This window comes from Onychomys torridus, chromosome 12, assembly GCF_903995425.1.
Source record: "Onychomys torridus chromosome 12, mOncTor1.1, whole genome shotgun sequence".
In the NCBI taxonomy this organism is placed as follows: Eukaryota; Metazoa; Chordata; class Mammalia; order Rodentia; family Cricetidae; genus Onychomys; species Onychomys torridus.
Window position 1 is genome coordinate 24615973 of NC_050454.1, and position 20835 is coordinate 24636807.

Genomic DNA, 20835 nt, shown 5'->3' on the forward strand with positions numbered 1-20835 from the left:
GAACAGAAAACTGAAATGTTAAGACTCATTAGAAAGAAAACATTGCCATGAATTTGAGCTCACAGTGGACTGGGAAAGTATGTTATATGGCCCCATCAAGGTTGTTCCCTCAACCCTTCTTCAGCATCTGGCTGTTTTAAACAATGGAGCCCACAGCTCTGACAACAGGTCTGCCTTGCTGCAGATCTAACTGAGCAGGGACTTAGCTGGCCCTCTCTTTCAGGAATCAGTGGTAGAAATGAAGTTGCTGGAACTTTATGAGTTAATTTGCAAGTTTCTTGACTTCTGGGGGTTTCTGTTCATTCCTGCTTAATCATATTTTTTGTTGTTTTTGTTTATTTCTAGAAAATGAAAATCTAGATTTCTGAAGCCTATTAGTCTGGTGACACAACACAAGAAAACAGCTCATTGCAGTCACTTTCTAGTTGACACCCAGCCTACCTGTTCCCGATGTCTCCATGTTTGCTAGAAGACCTGTGACAGCTGGCAGTCACGCAGCATGAATGTACAGGCAGAAGCTTGGTGCTCACCACCACACGTGCTATCAATGACCACATGCTCTCTCCCGTCCCTGCTTCTCACGCCAAAGAGGAAGATGGCTTAGCAAATGTGAACAACACTGCTGGGTGGATTTCCTTCACCCAAGTCCTCCAGGAATGGCTTCCATCAACTTCCTCTTTGTTGGTTCAGTTTACATGATCATAAATGTTGCACTGTCAGATGCCACGAGAGGAACACCTTCAAGTCAGCCACTATCTGGTTTTCTTTCTTTGCTTGCTTTTGGACAGTTATCTTTTGTATTAATCATTAAACACATGGCTGGGAGCCATTTTTTGGCAGTATCTCTGCACTTTAGTATAAATTAAAAGTTGTGCACAGAGAAGGCACTGTCAGTGTCATGGAGGCAACATTGAAAATCCCCTTACTGTTTAGAGCCCCAGTGTCTCAATTCTCTTTGCTGTCTGCTGTGATGCATCCATTACAGGGGATGGGATAGATCTGGGAGAGTAAGGGTAAGATACTGGTGAACCCTAATAACTGGAAACCTTTTCTTCAATTGATACAGACAATAATCCTATAATAAAAATATATTTTTAGTTAAGAGAATTATTTCTTTGTTACAGTGGCAAGTGATTAGCTAGTAGTTTTGTTTCTAGTAAAAGTTTAGAGAGAAAAATGAGTATGTTATACTAGATGATACTTGGATGATCACCTCAAGTGGTTCTTTAAATGTTTGTGTCTTGTCTATTTCACCGTCTAACAAGTTGATCAGGGCAGCCAGAGGATAAAGGGTATTTCTGTAAGCTATTGTTTTATTCTACAATTTTAGTCTCTGTGGGGGCCCACAGAGACTCCGTAATGTGGTCCTATTCCATCTTGACTCAGGGTCTGAGAGTCTGAGTTTGTTTTGCCCCACAAGGCTGCATACTAGGATGTTTTGGCCAAAGCCTTGGTTACCAGTGTCTTATCCTTCAAGGCCTAATTACAAGATGCTTCACTGTAAGGAATGGTTACCAGGTATTTTGGAAATTAAAGAATGGTCTACACTTGTTTGTATTTTGTCCCTTGACCTTTCTGGTGTATAAAAAGCTCACCAGGAATAAATTGGAGGTGGCTGTGGTATTGACCCAGATCTTTCCCACAGCTTTCCTGTGTCTCTATCTTTTTATTTTACATCTACATCTCTATTTTTCATATCTTTATTTCTCAATCCTCACTCCTCACTTTAAAGACTGGTTGATAGTCAGACTGGCCCCAACAATTCTCTGAGTAGTTTCTATTCAGCAGGTGACCAGGGAGAGAGAAAGATCATATGTGCAATACTTTATGAGTCAGTCCTGGAGTAGTAAGCACACCTGCTCAGATGCCATGACCAGTACTCAGTCATATGACCACACTAACTTGTAGGAAGCCTACATAGTGTTGGGTAGTTAACTTGAAGAAAAAGAATGAGGCTTGGTGCACACTTAGCAAATCTCTGCACACAATAAAGAGAAGGAGGAGTGCTAGTATCAAGATTAATGCCTGCTTTAATAGTAGGAAATCACCATGTGTCAAGCAGTAAGTCCACTCATAATTGTCACTCAAACACATGTAAGGTATTAGCTCTTTTTATCTCCTATTTTACTATAATGTCTTCATGTTTAAGTCAAGACATAAAGAGAGAAGAGATCTTGCACTATAATTCTGTAACTGACAGAGTCATAGGAAATACAGGGACAGAGATTGCAAGGAGCTTGGTTCATTGTCTATCTTCCCTGTTCTACTTGTGATAGACAGTTCTCTTCATGATTAAATCTTCATCCTACCTCTAGTCTTGTTTTCAGTAGATCTTAAAGTTCTCTCCATAAGAGTTCATGGGCACTCTTTATTCACTCCAAGCAGTTTTCTCTGGCCAATAAAAAGATACATAAATGACAGTTTGTCAGTTTTGAGTTTGGGTCTCAATAGGTCCCAAGTGCTTCTACTTTTCATTCCTTGGGATGGAATACCCTAGGCTGCTGGAGGATGAGAACAGAACACAGCTGATCCATGTCAGCCAAGCCATTCATCTCTCTCTTGAGACCAGTTCGAGGATCCAGGAGTCAGCTTTCCCTGAGATCCTAAGCAAGCTCAATCAAGATCATGAGACATGAGAACATTCTGATCCTAGACAAATGAACAGTCATTACCACAGAGTTCATGTGGTTGCTTATCAGGTAGCACATTTGAGTGTTAAGTAACTCATACATTGCTCCATAACCTAACTCCAATTTTATAAGTAACTCATATATTGCTCAATAACATACCTCTCATTTTGTCAGGACAGACATAGCTAATAGCCTCCTTAAGTTTCTCTTGCATCTGAACCTGACCATTAGCCCTGTCAAATGAGATGTGTGATGCTTTTAGGACAACCTTTTAAAGAAAAGGAAGGATTTTCTTGTGCTTTCCAAATTATCTGTGGAATTGTAGTGTTGGTGTAATGCCTAGAGGGCCTAGAGTTACTTTATCCATGGATAATGCTGAGGATGGAAGCTACTAATTAATGGGAAAAACAGAACAATGGAAAGACTTGGGCCTGATGACCATTGATTTACCCCCACCAGCTTTTGACAATCCATTTGTCATCTTCGTGTGATAGAGAATGAACTGTGTTTTTCATACAGTGTTATTTGGGGTTTTACTTTGCACATAGCTAAGTTTAATTCCAATAGAAACAAATACTTAGTTCATTAAGTGGGGAGTTTCCAATTATAGAAATTCGATGTGTCCTACTCACATGCATGTTCTGGATCATTTTTTTCTCTCTCAAAGGTAATTGTTTTCATTAGGGTCTCTATTGCTGTAAGAAGACACCAGGGCCATGGCAAATCTTTTAAAGCAAAACATTTAATTGAAGTGGCTCACTTGCTTCAGTTGGTTATCATCCTAATGGGGAGCATGGTAGCATGCAAGCACATGTGGTGCTTGAGTAGTGCCACAGAATCCTACATCTTGAAGGCAACAGAAGGTCAACCTACACTGAGCAAAGCTCCAGCAAATGAGACCTCAATGGCTGCTCCCACAGTCATACACTTCCTCCAACAAGGCCATACCTACCTCAACAATGGTACACCTCCTAATAGTGCCACTCTCTTTGGGATTATGGGGGCCAATTACATTCAAACTTCCACATTTCTTTCCCTGACCTCCATAAACTTGCAACAATATTGTAATGCAAAATTCATTTAGTCAAGCTTGAAAAGATCCCAGAGTTTATCACAGTCTCAACAGTGTTTTAAAGTCCAAAGTTTGAAGTCTCTTCTGAGATTCATGCAATCACTTAAAAGTACTCACCTGTAAAGATCAAAATAAATACACAGATCACATACTTCCAACATATGATGGCACAGGATATACATGACTATTCTAAAACATAGGATAGGGAGGATAGACTCCAAACTCTGCATTTCCATGTCTTATGTCAAAACACTCTCCAGATCTCCAGCTCTGTTCAGCTTTGTTGACAGCAACCCATTTCTTTCTATAGGCTGGTTCCACTCCCTGGTAGCAGCTCTCCTTGTCAGATATGCCTCAATTCTGACATTTCTAAAATCTTGAGTTCTTGAATGCAGTGTAGGCTTTACTAGGCCTCCATTCGGGGACACCCCAGACATATGCCAGTCCTCAGCAGCTTTCTTTAGGTAAAGAGGCAAATTCCATAACCTGTTTCTTCTCTTCTATATCTAAAGCCAGAAGAGAACCATGTGGCCAAAGCTGCCAAGTTCTGCTGCTTACTGGGGCTGGAACATGGCCTCCTCATTCAATCATATCTTCACCAGCTCTCTGTCCTTCACTGCCTAAGCTTGGCTGTCCTAGAACTTGCTTGCTCTGTAGACAAGGCTGGCCTCAAACTCAGAGATCCTCCAGCCTCTGCCTTCCCAGTGTTGGGATTAAAGGATCAAAAGGGCCCAAGAACACCCAAGAAAACCCACAGAATCAACTAACCTGGGCTCATAGGGGCTCACAGAGACTGAACGCCAAGCACAGAACTCGCAAGAAACTGACCTAGGTCATCTCCACATATGTTACAGTTGTGTTGCTTGTCTTCTTTTGAGTCTCCTAACAGATGGATCAGGGGCTGTCTTTGACTGTGTTGCCTGCATTTGAGACTCTGTCCTCCTACTGGGTTGCCTCATGCGACCTTAATAAGAATGGAGGTGACTAGACTTACTCCAACTTGATATGCTATGGCTGGCTGACATACATGGGAGGTCTGCACTTTTCTGTAGAGAAAAGAGAAGGAGTAAAAGTGGAGGGAAGAGGACATGCTGGGGAGAGACACTGTGAAGAGAGGAGGGAGGGGAAAGTGTGATTGGGCTGAGAAGAATTAATTAATATAAAAATAAAATTCCTGGAGAGATTAGGGAAAAAACAGACATAACACAATAAAGGCAGTTTACAAAAAGCCCATAGCCAACATCAACTTAAAGAGAGTAATTCAAAGCAATTACTCTACAGTCAAGAATAACAAAATGTTCTCCACTCTCTCCATATCTATTTGATATAGTACTTGAATTCTTAGTTAGAGTAATAAGACAACTGAAGGAGATCAAGGGGATACAAATTGGAAAGGAAGAGTCAAACTTTTGCTATTTGCAGATGATATGATAGTATACATAAGTGACTCCCAAAATTCTACCAGTAGCCCTACAGCTGATAAACATCTTCAGTGATGTGGCTGGATACAAGTTTACCTCAAAAGGAAGTCAGAAGTCCTCCTATACACAAATGATAAATGTACTGAGAAAGAAATCATGGAAATAACACCCTTTACCATAGCCTAAAATGATACAAAACATTTTGAGAGAACTCTATCTGAGCAAGTGAAACCCTTGTATGTCAAATATTCAATTTTATTTTTAAAAGAAAGAAATAGGAGGCGATATCAGGAGATGGAAAGATATCCAATGCTCATGGATCAGTATGTTTTTAAACAAAGTAAAAAGGCCACCCTACTAAAAGAAATCTACAGATTCCATGAAATCCCCATCAAAATTATAACACAATTCTTGACAGATTTTGAAAGGTAAGTTCTCAGTCTCATATGGAAAAACAAAAAACCCAGGACCTACAATTGCTAAAACAATCCTGAATAATAAAAGAACTGCAGGAGGTATCACTATTCCTGATTTCAAGTTGTACTACAAAGCTATAGTAATAAAAGCTACATTGTATTAACATAAAACAGATGTTGAACAACGGAATTGAATTCAAAATCCATACATAATGTACAAACCTACAGACATTTGAGTTTTGATAAAGAAGCCAGAAATACTGGAAAAAAAGACAGCATTTTCAACAAATGGTGCCGGGCAAACTAAATGTCTACATGCAAACAGATCCATATCTATTGCCTTGCACAAAACTCAACTCTAAATGGATCAAAGATCTTAACATAAACCAGATACACTGAGTGTGATAGAAGTGAAAGTGGGGGACAGTCTTGAACACAATGGACCAGAAGATGTTCTGAACAGAACACTGGTAGCACAGGCAATAAGATCAACAATTAATAAATAGGACCTCATGAAAGTGAAAAGTTTCTGTATTGAAAGGATACCATCATTAGGACAAATCAGCTGCCCACAGAATGAGAAAAGAGTTTTGCCAACACCACGATTGATAGAGGACTAATCTACATTGAGAATTCTCAATAGAGGAAAGTCAAAGGGTCAAGTAACACTTAGGGAAATGTTCAATATCCTTAGACATCAGGGAAAAGCAAATCAGCACTACTTTGAGATATTAGGCCTGTTAGAATGGCTAAGATCAGTAATACAAGTGATGGCTAATGCTGGCCAGAATATGGAATGAGGGCAACACTCATCCATTATAGGTCGGAGTGCAAACTCAGTATGCTGGTTCCTCAGAAAGATGGGAATCAAACGACCTCAAGATCCAGCTATACCACAATTGGGAAATACCCAAAGGACACTTCATCCTATCACAAAGTCACTTGTTACCCCATGTTCATTGCTGCTATATTCAGAAGAGCCAGAAATTTGGAAATAACCAAAGTAGTCCCTCCAGTGAAGAATAGATAAAAAATGTGATACGTTTACACAATGGACTTTTACTTAGCTGTTTAAAAAATGATATTAAGAAACTTGCAGGCAAATGAATGGCTCTGAAAAAAAATCCTGTGTAAAGTAACCTGGACCCAGAAAGATACCTATGGTATGTATTCTATTCATTTATATATGGATATTAGCCATTAAATAAAGTGTACTAAACTACACTCTGTAGACCAAGGGAGCTTAGGTACAGAGGAATCAACTAGGGGGAAACATGGATCTTCCCAGGAGGAGGAAACAGATAGATTTTATGAGTGGACAGGAGTTGGGGGCAATGGGAACTGTTGATCAGGTGGGGAGACAGGGAATTCAGGGAAAGACAGCTAGACATGAGGGTAAGTATGGAAACCTAGTAGAGGAGAAACTTCCAGAAAGACATGAAGGCAATCCTAATGAGGTTTCCAAATAATGAGGAAGACAGAATATCTTGTCATCAAACAAAACTTTCAGTATTGGAATTGGGTTACATCTAACTGAGTTGTTGGCCAAAGGAGCCTCATGAAACTCCCTAAACAACCTAAGCTGTAGCCAAGACAATAAGCTGCTCTTCATAAACTGACAGCAAGGCCCCACTGTTGAAGATAACACCCACACAACTAATAAATATGGAGAAGGTGAGCTGGTGCCTGTGTAGAACCTTCTCTCCTACATTCTAGTGTCTTTGTTATGGGAAGGCATTCTGTAGCTAACAAAAGAGAAATGTAAATACCAGTCCAGGCACAAAGCTTTTGATCTACAATCCCTCTTGTCTGCAAAATAGGCTAGGACATTGGTGGTACAGAGCTTGTGGAGTAAGCAATAAATGTCTGACTTGACCTAAGGTCCACGCCACCAGATGGAACCCATACCTGATACGGCTGGGTGACCAAGAACCAGACTAGCTAGCCCACAGACTTAGGGTAAAACCAAATATTAATGGTCTAAAAAAAAAGTAAAAATAAAATGACTCCTAATGATATTCTGCTATACTCATAGATCACAGCCTTATCCAGGAATCACCAGAGACACTTTCTCTTGCCACAGAGGAATAAAATATAGAAACCACAACCAGACTTTACACACACACACACACACACACACACACACACACACACACACACAAAGAGAGAGAGAGAGAGAGACAGACAGACAGACAGAGAGACAGAGAGAGACAGAGAGAGAAAGAAAGAAAAACTTTAGAACACACAACTCTAAATGGAATGTCTCCATCAAATGCCTCCCCTCAGTGCTCAGAGATCCCTGCCTTTTAGAAGGTAAAAGCCAGAGGGATGAAAGCACCTGGAGAACAAGCCTTCTAAATTAGCTAGGCAAGGCTCACATGACCTTACAGAGACTGAAGTAGCAAGCACAAGGCCTACAGGAGTCTGCACCAGGTCTTCTGTTTATATATGATAGCTTTCAGGTTAGTATTTTTATATGAATCCTGAATATGTGAACCAGTAGGTCTCTGATTCTTATGCCTTCTCTTGGGGCTCTTCCTTCTCTTGATTCACCTTGTCCAACTTCAATGAGATATTTTTTGTTTCATTGTATTTTATTTTGTTGTTTTTTGTTGTTAAGTGTTATAAATGTGTTCTTTTCTCATGAGAGACAGAAAGGGAATGGATCTGGATGTTAGATGGGGTGGGGAGGAACTGGGAGGAGTAGAAGAAAAAGAAATGTACTCAGGATATACTGTATGAGAAAAGAATCTTTATTATCTATCATCTATCTATCTACCTATCATCAATCAATCAATCAATCAATCATCTATCATCTATTTATTTTTGGTTTTACAAGACAGGGTGTCACTGTGTAGCCCTCACCATATTGGAACTTTCTCTGTAGACCAGTCTGGCCTGGAACTCAGAGATTCACCTGCTGGGATTAAAGGCATGTGACACCACTGCCTATCTGAACCTATTTTTAATAAAAGGAGAAAAATAATATCATAAAGACAAACATGCCAAGGATCTTGTGAGGTTATTCAAACTAAACAACCTCGGAGACCTACTCCCTACCTCTACCCCTTGCTTTTCACGCATGAGCCATCCCCTACAGATCCAGCTTGCTGTTTCTCTGCTGTTGGGCACAATGTCTTTCCGACCCTGCATAGCAGCTTTCTCTTTCTTGGACTTGTAAGTGAAGTTCTGCCTTTTGTCTCTAAGTGCCTTTGTGCTGTGGTTTATCGCCACAGGACTCTAAAATTTCTAATACAGGAAGGAAGAATCTGGTCTTTGCCTGCTTTCTAGCTTCTGAGTCCTGATGACAATCTTTGTTGGTTCTTAACTTGTAGAAAAAACACATCTCTGTCTTTGTCTTTGTGTTCACATGAACGTTTCTCTGTATGCATGGTTATGCCCATTCTTCTTTTCAAATGCCAGTTCCACTGAACTAGGGCCCAACCTATGCCAAGCCTATATAGTTTCATTTTCACTAATTATAGATGAAATGACTTCATTTAAAAATAAGGCCACTTTCTCAGGTATTGGTACACAATTTTAAAATATACAGTAATGGTAAACAAGCAAATTATCCCATGACAGAAAGTATTTTTTTAAAGCCACACTATCCTATGATCCATCACATTTATTTGTAGGTATGTAGCTAAGAAAATGGGCACTATAGAGACCAAAAAGCTTGTGCAAATCAAGTATTCTCATAGACTGTTTATATATGTTAGTTACCAAATAGAGCAATTCAAATTCACAGAGAAGCTGATGAGTGAATTATGATATATTCCTTGGTAAGTCCAAACCAGCATGCAGGGATGAACTCAGAAAAGCATTTCAATTATGTGAAGCTCAGTAACCAATACAATGAGCAAATGGTGATAGATATTAGAGCTGTGTTTGCTTCTTGAAAAGGAAAACCAAGGAAAAGCATGTTGGGAACTTGGAATAGCAAAATGTCAGCACCTTGGTTTGGAAATGTTTGCAAATGCTTGTTAAAGTTCATGTAGATGTACAGATTCATCAGCTGTACACACAATATTTGCTCATTTTTCTGTATATGATTTGTCCTTTTAAAAACATTGCTTTAAATGGGGAATTGTCATAAAGTATATCTTAATGTTTGAATATCATGAGAGAATGAATGAGTTAAGCTTTGGCTTCTTTCTTTATCACTCAGCGAGCATCATTTCCTCATTTCCTGTGTACACTTAATCATCCAACAGCTGGTAGAAAGGAGACAAAGATAAAGATAGGCAAAACGAGGAAGAAAAGTCACCCTTAAATCTGGTGAACTGAGTGAGAACAAGCACAGCTGACATCGAGGGACAGCTCACTGCGTCCACCCGGAGATTCATGGTGACTTGTGTTTAACTAGAAACCACTCCAGATGAAGGTTTTTGGGAGGACTCCGGCTTTGGGGTTAGTGATCGCCATCACTGTTCTGGTGCCTGGTAAGTGTGACATTCTGAGGTTTTTAGGAAATGAAACCATTCTTCAGCTAACTTTGAACTATGATAATCTTTCTTCTTTAACCTTCTGACCTCTGGGATTACAGGCATATACATTTTTGCAGGCTATCAAGACAACTTTAACACTCTACAGGTACTTTAAAGCTGATTTATATTTACTAAGCAGGTTTTCTACAAATATTCTACCAAAGAGATTATTCTATTTGTCATTAACATGAATTTGAAGATGAGTGATGGCCTAAAAAGAAATGTTTTACTAGACTTCTAGCTCATCCCATCTTTAAGGTTGACATGTTAATATGTTAAAAAAGAAAAAGAAAAAGAAAATGAAAAGAAAGAAAGGAAGAAAAATCTCCAAGAATGAGAGGCACTGAACTTAGGCAGGAAGGGACAGTCCTCTGTTGGAAGGGAAAGAGGGACAAGGTGGCCTGGAAGCGGTTCAGCTCATGGATTGGTGTCCTAGTTATGGAGTCTTCAGCATTAAAGTAAAGCTATTGGACGTTATTAATGGAAGGAGCACAATGGGGACGACAGTCCATGAAACACGATTACCCGGTGGACAGACCAGCCTGCTGGCTGAGGTGGTGGACTCTAGTCTTAGTTCTGTTTCCGCAGAACCGCAGTTCCTAAGAAGACTGACCAACGTGAATGTAAATTGACTTTTCCCCCAATACAAAAACACAAGTTTATCTCCCACTACTTCAGAACGTATAAAAAGATAAAAATCTTAGATCCAGTATATCATTAGTAATCAATTAAGGAAGCCTGACAGGCCTTTGTATGCTATTAATTTAACCTTTAATTTTTAAAAAGTATATATGTATGTATTTAATTGTGTGTGTGTGTGTGTGTGTGTGTGTGTGTGTGTCCATTCCATAGCACTTGTGTGGGTGTCACACAACAACTGTAGGTATTTTTCTCTTTTTTAAATGTGGGTTCCAGGGTTCAAACTCAGGTCCTCAGGCTTGGTCGCATATATCTTTACTGCTGAGCCATCTTGCTGGCCTCTAACCAAATGTAAAGATTTATTTTGTGACCCAGCACATAATCAACTTTGATTAACATACCTAGAGCACTTGAAAACTATGTATTATTACATTAGAACTGTTTTATAAGTGACTGCAAGAAGCAGTCTTTTAAATCCATAACTATGAGAGGCCATCCTTTAGGTAACAGAGTAGGCAAAGGAATTCCAGATTGTAGAGAGCCCATTGGCTGAATTACTGTTAATTGCTCTAAGGTCTGTTACCATTCTCCATTTACCAGATTTCTTTTTAATAACAAATACAGGAGAATTCCAAGGGCTGGTAGATTCCTCAATATGCTGAGCATTTAACTGTTCTTCTACCAGCTCTTCTAAAGCCTGGAGTTTCTCTGTTGTTAAAGGCCATTGATGAACCCATACAGGCTTGTCTGTTAACCATTTTGAAAGTAGAGCTGTTGGTGTCTTTGGGAGATCATCAGTTTCTGTTATTTAATGATATTAACACATATTTTCTGATTTCCTCCTCTTAGTTTGGCTATTTGATTAATTTTCCTAACTAGTTTGGCTAGTTGATGGTCAGCTTTTCTGATCCCTTTAAAGAGTCAGCTTTAGTTTGCTGGTTTTCTCTGTTCTCCTCTGTTCACTGATTCTGACTCAAATTTCTCTTCTGCTTATTTTGTGTTTGATTTGTTCTTCTTTTTCTAGGTTCTGAAAGTTGGAGTTTAAATGATTGATTTTTAGATAATTTTTCTTCTCTCACAAAAGCAGTCAAGGCTAAAACCTTCTCTTTAAGCACTGCTTTTTAGTATTCTACAAGTTTTGATAATTTCTTTTCTACTTAGTTCAAACTACTTAAAAATTTTCTTTAAGAGTTCTTATTTGGCTAAATTGTTATTTTAAAATGATATGACATCATCTCCAAACTACTTGTGGAATCCAATTCCATTATAGTTGAGGAATAGTCATGGTATGACTTCACTCTTTAAAATGTGTTAATATGTTGGGCTGGAGAGATGGATCAGTGGTTTGCAGCACGGGCTTCTCTTTCAGAGAACTTGGGTTTGATTCCCAATATGCACATGGTGCCTTAAAGTATTTATTACTCCAGGTCCAGGGGATCTAAAGTCTTCTGGTTTCTGAGGGCACCAGGTATGTAAGTGGTCCACAAAGATACATAAAAGCAATATACTCATACACATAATGTAAGTCATAAATTTGTAATATGTGTGTTATGACTCAGGATATAGTTTATGTTCATGAAAGCTCCATATGGAGAAAATATATATTCTATTATAGGAAGTCATCTGCAGACACATAAATAACAGTGACCTGATAACAGAGTTGTTTCATTGAGTTATGCCTTGCCTGATTTTGTATCTATTGTTGTTTACCTATTTCTTTCAGCAGTTTGTAACAGGTTTGCTTCTTAACTCTGTTGTTAGGTATGTATAAGAGATTTGTTCTTCAAGGAGAACTGATGGTGTATCTTTCTACAATGCCCATCTTTATCCTTATCTTTTCTTCTTTTCAAATTTTCTCTATTTAAAATTAATATAATTAGCCACCATCTTTTGTTTACTGTTAGCATAGAATTTGAAATTCATCTTCCATCACACTCAAACATCTGAGAAAGGAAGAGGAATGATTTCTCAAAGAGAATTTCCAACAAGAGTAGAAAGGGTGTAGAGTTCTATGTCCACTAAAGTAGCAGAGGCCATGACCTCATTGTTTTCCTAGAATAGAGAATACGTATGCTGTAACTGCAAAGATCAACAAAACCTAAGTTAACCACATAATGCATAGATTATTCTGATTGTTAAGTATTCTACAGAATCCAAGAGATGTAATTGCCAAAGGGAATCTAGAGCTATGGAACTAGAAGTCAAAGTAGACATGAATTCTCTTTTCAATTCTTCTTTGCAGTTCTGTTTTATTTTTTCTTTTTGTCCTCCTGTTGCAAAATAGGAAAATCAATGAGGAAGGAAGTTAATGGAAAATCATTTTAAATTCTGATTCTAAATTCACTGAAAAAAGCTCTATATTGTCTAGGTAAGATGCCTACCATATGATCAAAAAAATTAGTTAGATTGAGGTATATTGAGAAAGTTTATCAGATCATCTTGGATGAGGACATACACACTGACTTAAGCTGTGTTGGGGGACATGATTAGGTCATGAAGAAAGGGAAGGGTCCCCTTGAAAAATACTGTTGGTCAAATGAGTTGTCTTATAAATGGGAGACTATTAATTAATACCTCTTAAATGTGAATTTCAAGATATTTATATATTTTCATCCCCAGATGTCATAACATCTGATGTTCTATAGTGCTTTTTGGTGAGTAATTTTAGTCAAGGTTAATGGTGATCTATCGTATTGAATAAGACTTTGTTGAGCAAGAAGGTTTTTACTCTATATGAACATATAAAATAGATTTTCTCTTCTTTAAATATTTTCCAGATTCAAGTTGTTCAATTAAGAGACAGCATCAGGACCAATGACTTTATCCAGTGCCGGAGCCATGGGATGATGAGTATGAGGGCCCACGTTTCTCTCAGGGTAATATTCTTCCTTATGTAGTGGCCATCATTAGTAGTTTGATGGAGAGTGGATTTTAGTTAGAAAAGTACCTGGTACCCTTGGTGTAGTATTCCAGCCTTTCTCTTAGTAGGGGTATCTAGAGGTCTAAGTGCTGTGTTGTGACAGGTCCTGAGTAAGTGACTGCTAGTTGTTTCCCAAACAATTTGCATCCTTATTTTCCTCTAAGCCTTTGTAAACTTGCAGTGATGGGAAGACCGTGGGTATCTTAGTTACTGTTCTGTTTCTGTGAAGAGACACCATGACCAAGGGATAGTGCTTAGCTATTCCATCTTTGATCTGGAAGTTCCAACCCCCATTGAGGCTTCCGTAACTGTCACGCCTACAAGGCGGGGCCAAGAGAGGACCCTGAAGACCCGAGATCCAGATGCACTGGCTCTCTTGGTTCCTGGACCCTGGATGTTGGAGGTTGACTGAGCAGAGTTCTCCAGAGAATACTGCTGGACTGCGCTACACCTTTCCCAGACCCTGTTACCTATCCCTTCACTTGTAAGTTACCCCACAAAATAAACCTCCCTTTTAACTATGTGGAGTGGCCTTAATAATTTCACCAATACCAAGGCAATGCTTATAAAAGAAAGCGTTTAATTGATGACTTGCTTACAGTTTCTGAAGTTTAGTCCAATATCATCAGAGTGGGGCCATGGTGGCACTCATGATACAGATACATCCTGATCCATAGGCAGAGATAGAGATAGAGATAGATAGATAGATAGATAGATAGATAGATAGATAGATAGATAGATAGATTGGGCCTGGCAAGGGATTTTGAAACTTCAAATGTGTCCTGATGACACATTTCCTCCAACAAGGCCACACCCACTCTAACAAAACCACACCTCCTAATCCTTCTAATCTTTTCCAACAGTTCCACTCTCTTGTGATTTAGCATCCAGATACATGAGCCTATGGGGGCCATTCCCATTCAAATCACCCCAATGGATTTAAAGTCCCCCCTTTTTTGTTATCTTGTTACATGTCCTTTATTTGGCCATAAAATGTGAGGCTTGCTTGTGTGCCTAGAGGAGGTAAGTGACTCAATAACAAGAAAGGGGAGAGATTTTAGCAAAGCCAAGACTCATTCATACAATAAATTTCTCCTTCATATAACTGTTTCTGATTATGTTAAAGTGAGGTCGTCCTGGCACCCACATTTGTCACAGGTGAGTTGGAACAGATGTTTTGACTGAATAAAACATCCTTCAGTAGACTCTTATCAGTCATGGTACCTTTTGCCAATGTATGGATTGCGTAAGATTCTAAGTAGGGGGCCGGGCGGTGGTGGCTCACGCCTTTAATCCCAGCACTCGGGAGGCAGAGCCAGGTGGATCTCTGTGAGTTTGAGGCCAGCCTGGGCTGCAGAGTGAGTTCCAGGAAAGGCACAAAGCTACACAGAGAAACCCTGTCTCAAAAAACCAAAAAAAAAAAAAAAAAAAAAAAAAAAGATTCTAAGAAGGAAAATATTGCAGATGCTGGGGTTTAAGTTAAACTTTCTACAGATGAGCACAATTGTCAACTTGTGTATTTAATTCTCATAGAATGCAGAAACAAAATCTATGGGCAAAACTTATAGCTGAGCTTGTTAGGATTCTGCCCCCACTCCAGCTATGGACAGTTCAGGGTCTTGCATCTTACATCATCAGTGTGCACTAGAAACTAATATGTGCCTTAAAAGCCGGATGCAGACCCCTCCCTCTCTCTCTCGGCTCTCTGCTCTCTCTTTGCTCTGCTCCTGCCCCCCACACCATCTTTCTCTCTCCAGGCCTGGCTTTCCTCTTTCTTCTCTTCTCCTTTCCCTCCTAATAAAGCTCGGAAAACTAACTAACCGTTACCTTTCCACGAGGTAACGAGCGCGGCCACCAGCGCCCATTATCCTCCTTTCAGAGCTGTCTGTGAATGTGTACTTTTCTAATAGGAAGGAAGGAAAACGTATAAACGTATTATATTTGATAATTTTGCTTATTTTCAGTAAATTTATAAATTTTTCATGTTTTTAAAGCATTCATACCTTTTTATTGCACAAATCCTAAATGGTCTTATAATAAAATCCCAGAGCCTGATATTGGGGTAAATGCTGAAAGATCAGAGGAAACAAGCCACAGCCACTTCTCACCCTACCAACTCCTCAGCCGATCCTGTTTCCAAGAATCCTCAGACTCACTGCTCCTGAGTCCTAAGCCAAAAGGGCCTCTAGTTCCTGTCTCCTCATGCCTTATATTCCTTTCTCTGCCCAGCCATTTCACTTCCTATCTCAGTCCTAGTGCTGGGATTGATGGTGTGTGTGCTTCCTGAATACTGGGGTTAAAGATGTGTGCCAGCACTGCCCGAGCTGTTTTTAACTCTGTGGCTGGCTCTGTCCTCTGATCTTCAGGCAAGCTTATTTCTTAGATTACAAATCTCACCACACTTTTTCATCAGGCGGTGGTGGCGCACACTTAAATCCCAGCACTCGGGGAGGCAGAGGCAGGAGAATCTCTGTGAGTTTGAGGCCTGCCTGGGCTACAGAGTGAGTTCCAGGAAAGGCAAACAAATATTACACTTTTTCCATGGAAGCAAATATTTCTAAGCATATTCTGTTTCTACTGATTATTATTTTTATTTTTTTCATGAGATGGTCAGGCTGGGAAAGTTATATAATGTTATAAATTTCACTTGTTTGTAGTCTATAAATAAAAAGAAAACTTTCTAACTAGTTCAATGTAAATGCTATGAGTTACTTTTAATGACAGTGTCATTAAAATGCTTATCTCAATCCTTAGGAGGAGACTTGCTAATTATTTTGCTACTTATAAAAACTTAAGAGGAGACAATCACATGATTAATTATTCCATTTTGTTTTCTGAGGAGCATGAATGTATGATGACACCAATACTGTCTACCATCAAAAAATTAGACTTAGAACATTATTTTTATAATTTAATGTAATTTTATTGTGCTTTTATGTCTGGCTTACTTGATCTTAGCTCAAAGACTGAGAAGCAAGTGTCTGTCTCTAGAGAGCAAAACTGTTATGTTAACTTCAAATGCCTTACAATACACACTGATTCACCAAAATGTATATGAGAGGATACAAGTGGTTAGTATTTGAATTTGTTTAAAAATAATGCATTTTTTTGTGAATTGTAATTTATTAATTACACAGTTTTTAGGGTACAATTGCCAGAACAAAAGACACTCAACTAATACAACATTATGTAATCTTCTATAGGTAAATCAAACATACCAAGTCCAATATTAATGCCCTTTCTGTATCTGTCTCTGTCTCTGTATGCAGTTAATATTACAGTGCCTGTACAGATGGGTACAAAGGCTCTGTTTGCTTGCCCCTCTGTTCCACCAACAAAAGCAGTACTAATAACATGGGTAATAACCCTTAGAGGCCAGCCTCCCTGCATAGTATCCTTCAAAGTAAAAACCAAGGAGATCAATGAAACCAGCTGTGTGGACAGGAGAATCGTCTGGGTCTTCACACCTGACCAGAATCCTCATCTTCAGATCAATGCAGTGGCCCTCGATCATGATAGGCATTATTCATGTCAGATAACAACATCTGATGGGAATTTCTATGCAAGATGGGACCTCCAAGTGCTAGGTAGGCAACAAGTTTACCTACTGCTGTATTTCACTGGATTTTAGATAGAAATGAATCCTTGGGTTATTTGTGACACAACTGAATTTTTTTCCCCTTCGATCTCCACAGTCCCACCTGCAGTAACCCTGTTTCCAGGGAAAAGCAGAACTGCAGTTTGTGAGGTGACTGCAGGTAAGCCAGCTGCTCAGATCTTTTGGACTCCAGATGGGGAATGTAAAACTATGAACGAATCACACAGCAATGGCACCGTGACTGTCAGGAGCACATGGCAGTGGGAGAAGAGCAATGTGTCTGCTGTGTTCTGCTTGGTCACCCATTCAAATGGCAGCGAGATTCTGTCCATAGAACTGAATCAAGGTGAGTATCTGATTTTTCTTTAAAGAAGAAATAACTGATATTTAACTTATTCTTCCATGAAAGATAAATATTTGAAGTTCATCCTGTTTGTGACAAATGAGGCCAAAAGCCACTTAAGGAAGTAAAGAGGAAAGTCAAGACAACTCAAGCAAAACCTTGAAGCAGAAACCATGGATGAATGATAGCTACTCAAACCCATACTGTTCTCTCTCTCTCTCTCTCTCTCTCTCTCCATCCATCCATTCATCCATATACCTACCTATCTATCTCACCTGCCCAGGCATTGATGCCACCCAATTGGTGTCTCTTGGGTTGCTTTAAGCTGTGTCAAGTAGAGAGTAAAGCTAACTAGGACAATAGTTCCACTTCAGATACTAGTAACAATTTTTCAGTTATCTATTTCCTGCACTTTGTATAAACTAACTATAAATTCAGGATGTTTCTACAATCTGTGTTTCAGGTTCAGTGATTTGGTAGAATGGAGGAAGGGGCATAGAGCTTCATGTTATCTCAAGAATTTCTGTTCTTCTAATTCCCCATACAGATGCTTTTCAAGCAGTATTGTTTACGATTGCTAATAAGATTTTGTAACATAGTCATGATGGCTAATCATTGATCATTGGTGATGAACTCAATCTCTAGCCACTCTTCCTTCATAAGCGGTTCAGTGGTGGCAATGGTGGTAATGTCTGGCTCCAAGTCCCAACTCTCTAACCACAGTTTAGTATTTTTGCTGATAGTCTCCACCATGACACCTGTCTTCTAGACACCTGTCATTTTACTGGCATACCAAAGATATTTTTATTATGGTGACAATTTTTCTAGGAGCTATGTTCCAGAAGATGAACAAAGACCATCTATGTATTTCTTTTTAAATTAAATTAATTTATTTTTGTATTTTGAGATAGGGTCTATTTAGATAGTTCTGGCTGTCCTAAGAACTCACCATGTAGACCAGACAGGCCTCGAATTCACAAAGATCCACCTGCTTCTGCCTCTTCAGTGCTGGGTTTTAGGCATGTGCCACAATATGGGCTTTGTATTTCTCATTGTACCTCAAATAGCTACTTTTCTGCCCCTGGTATAAAAGCTCCTCAAGAGTAAGAACAATGTTTTTCAATTCTGCATTTCCTAAGTCTGACACATCACCTGACATAAACACCTGTAATTAAGTTCTGGTCATCATAGATCTGACCTCCACATGTCCCTTTCAAAATTCCAAACATGATTCAGGTTACTTCATTCTCAGATTTTCTTTTCAAGTTGCTCCTTTCCCCTGAGATGTTCTTCTCCCCTAACATCTTTCATCTAGCAGGTCAGTTAGGCACTTTCCTAATCCCATCTCCCCAGGAACTACAGCTAGTTCTGAGTAACCTTGCAGTCTTCATATATTTAGAGTTTGTCATCCTCACTTAGTACTATTTGATGTCGTGTAGTCATTTAGAACAACCCTGACAACAAAACAATATCAGTGAGTTATCAAAAAAAAAAAAAAAAAGACACCAAGTTAATGGGATAACAAAGTGGGGTGTGGATCTGGTAGGAGTAAGGAAGAGGAGTTGTAGGTAAACATGATCAAATACATTGTATGAAATTCTCCAAGAAATTTTTTAAATAAAAAAATAATACCTTTCAAAAGACTAAGATTTTCATGGGATGCACTTCACACAGAGGACTCAGAGGATCTAAGCTGGATTTGACCTGAAAACCTCCTCCCTGAGGATTAACTTTCGTAGTCACCAAAGGTGTGAAAGCTACCGCAATAGGGAAGCAACTGGTAGTACCACCTAATTATGAAGCTTATGAACCACAACAATACCAGCAAGGCTGGTCCCTAAGATTCAATAATGGCATTCATATCTGGGCAGCAACCAATAGCTGTCCAATTATATTCAAGGTCCCACTCAACAGAAGAAAAATCATGCCTGGTATTGGAACCCTAGCCAACTACTCAAGGTTAGTGAGGACATTGATCTTAGAGATGAACCTACTACAGCCCTTAACTAAATAAGCAAAATACCTATCTAAATTCTAAATACCCTTATGTCCACCAATAAGTGTGGTTCTTAACTCTTACCAAAGAAGCAGCTTCTTTATGTAACAGACAGAAATCATTATAGAACTCCACAAATGGTCAAAATGCAGAGAACACTGATCATATGATGTCCAGCCCCCATGGATACATCTACAACACAATTCCTACACCTAATGTTCAGGGAGCATTGTAGAAGAGGAGGCAGAAACATTAGAAGAGCCATAGAACCAGGAATATAATATTGTGTCTCCTGAAAAATGACTGGGAAGCTTCAGCCATGAAACTTCTATTATATGGCTGTCTAAACAAAACCTGAACAAATAAACCAGCAGTAGATCTGCAGACATAGAAGGGGGACTCTCATGAGGCCTCACCCTTAGACAAAGAACTATAGTCAACTAAAAGGCACTGAGAGGGGGGAAGTAGTCTTCCATCAGGAATGACTCCCTAATCTGTTATCTAATACCAAGTGGTCAGTCCTGAAACTATATACACACAAGCAACACTGAATGGACTCAGCAGACTGTATTTACACATTAAATATAAATATGCAACAATAATAATTTAGAAGAGGTTAGGAATTTGAAAGGGAACATTGGGAGGTGGGGACAAATGGACGAGGTTGGAGGAAGAAAGAGGAATGGATGGAAATGATGCAATTATAGTTTCATAATAATAAAGTTTGCACAGAAACCTTTCCTTATATAACTGGGAAGCATTAACAATAGTTAGTGTTTATTTACTCCCTTTTACATTTGTTAGTTACTGTCAAGCATAAAAACTGGACTTGATTTCTAAACTTCATTCAGAAATAATGATATATGAGTGGTATTTGAATTATAATTGGTAAGGTTTTCTGATTTTGACATCTCTAAAAGTTTAGGAATGCTCTAAGTGATTCTAAAGCTGTTTCCTCTACTTTCTGGATTGGAACTATTATTGACCTGACCTGATTTTTTACCCTTGCCCATATTAAAGGTGTCACCAGCATGTCACTGCATTCCTTGCTGACCATTCTCTATGTGAAACTTTCCCTTTGGGGAATCATTTTGTTCATCGTGGGATTTGTCTTCTTCCAGAAGAGAAATTACTTCAGGTAGGAACAGAAAACTGAAATGTTAAGACTCATTAGAAAGAAAACATTGCCATGAGTTTGAGCTCACAGTGGACTGGGAAAGTATGTTATATGGCCCCATCAAGGTTGTTCCCTCAACCCTTCTTCAGCATCTGGCTGTTTTAAACAATGGAGCCCACAGCTCTGACAACAG

General features: G+C 39.1%; 1 protein-coding gene across 1 annotated transcript; it reads left to right on the top strand.

Moving 5' to 3' along the window:
* The first annotated feature begins 10523 nt into the window (after positions 1–10523).
* LOC118594281 (cell surface glycoprotein CD200 receptor 2-like) lies at positions 10524–20667 on the top strand. Its single transcript, XM_036204116.1, has 5 exons — positions 10524–10652; positions 13446–13518; positions 16858–17175; positions 17284–17532; positions 20546–20667. Exons 1-5 carry the CDS (start codon positions 10524–10526, stop codon positions 20665–20667), a joined length of 891 nt encoding a protein of 296 aa, XP_036060009.1.
* The last annotated feature ends 168 nt before the right edge of the window (positions 20668–20835 follow it).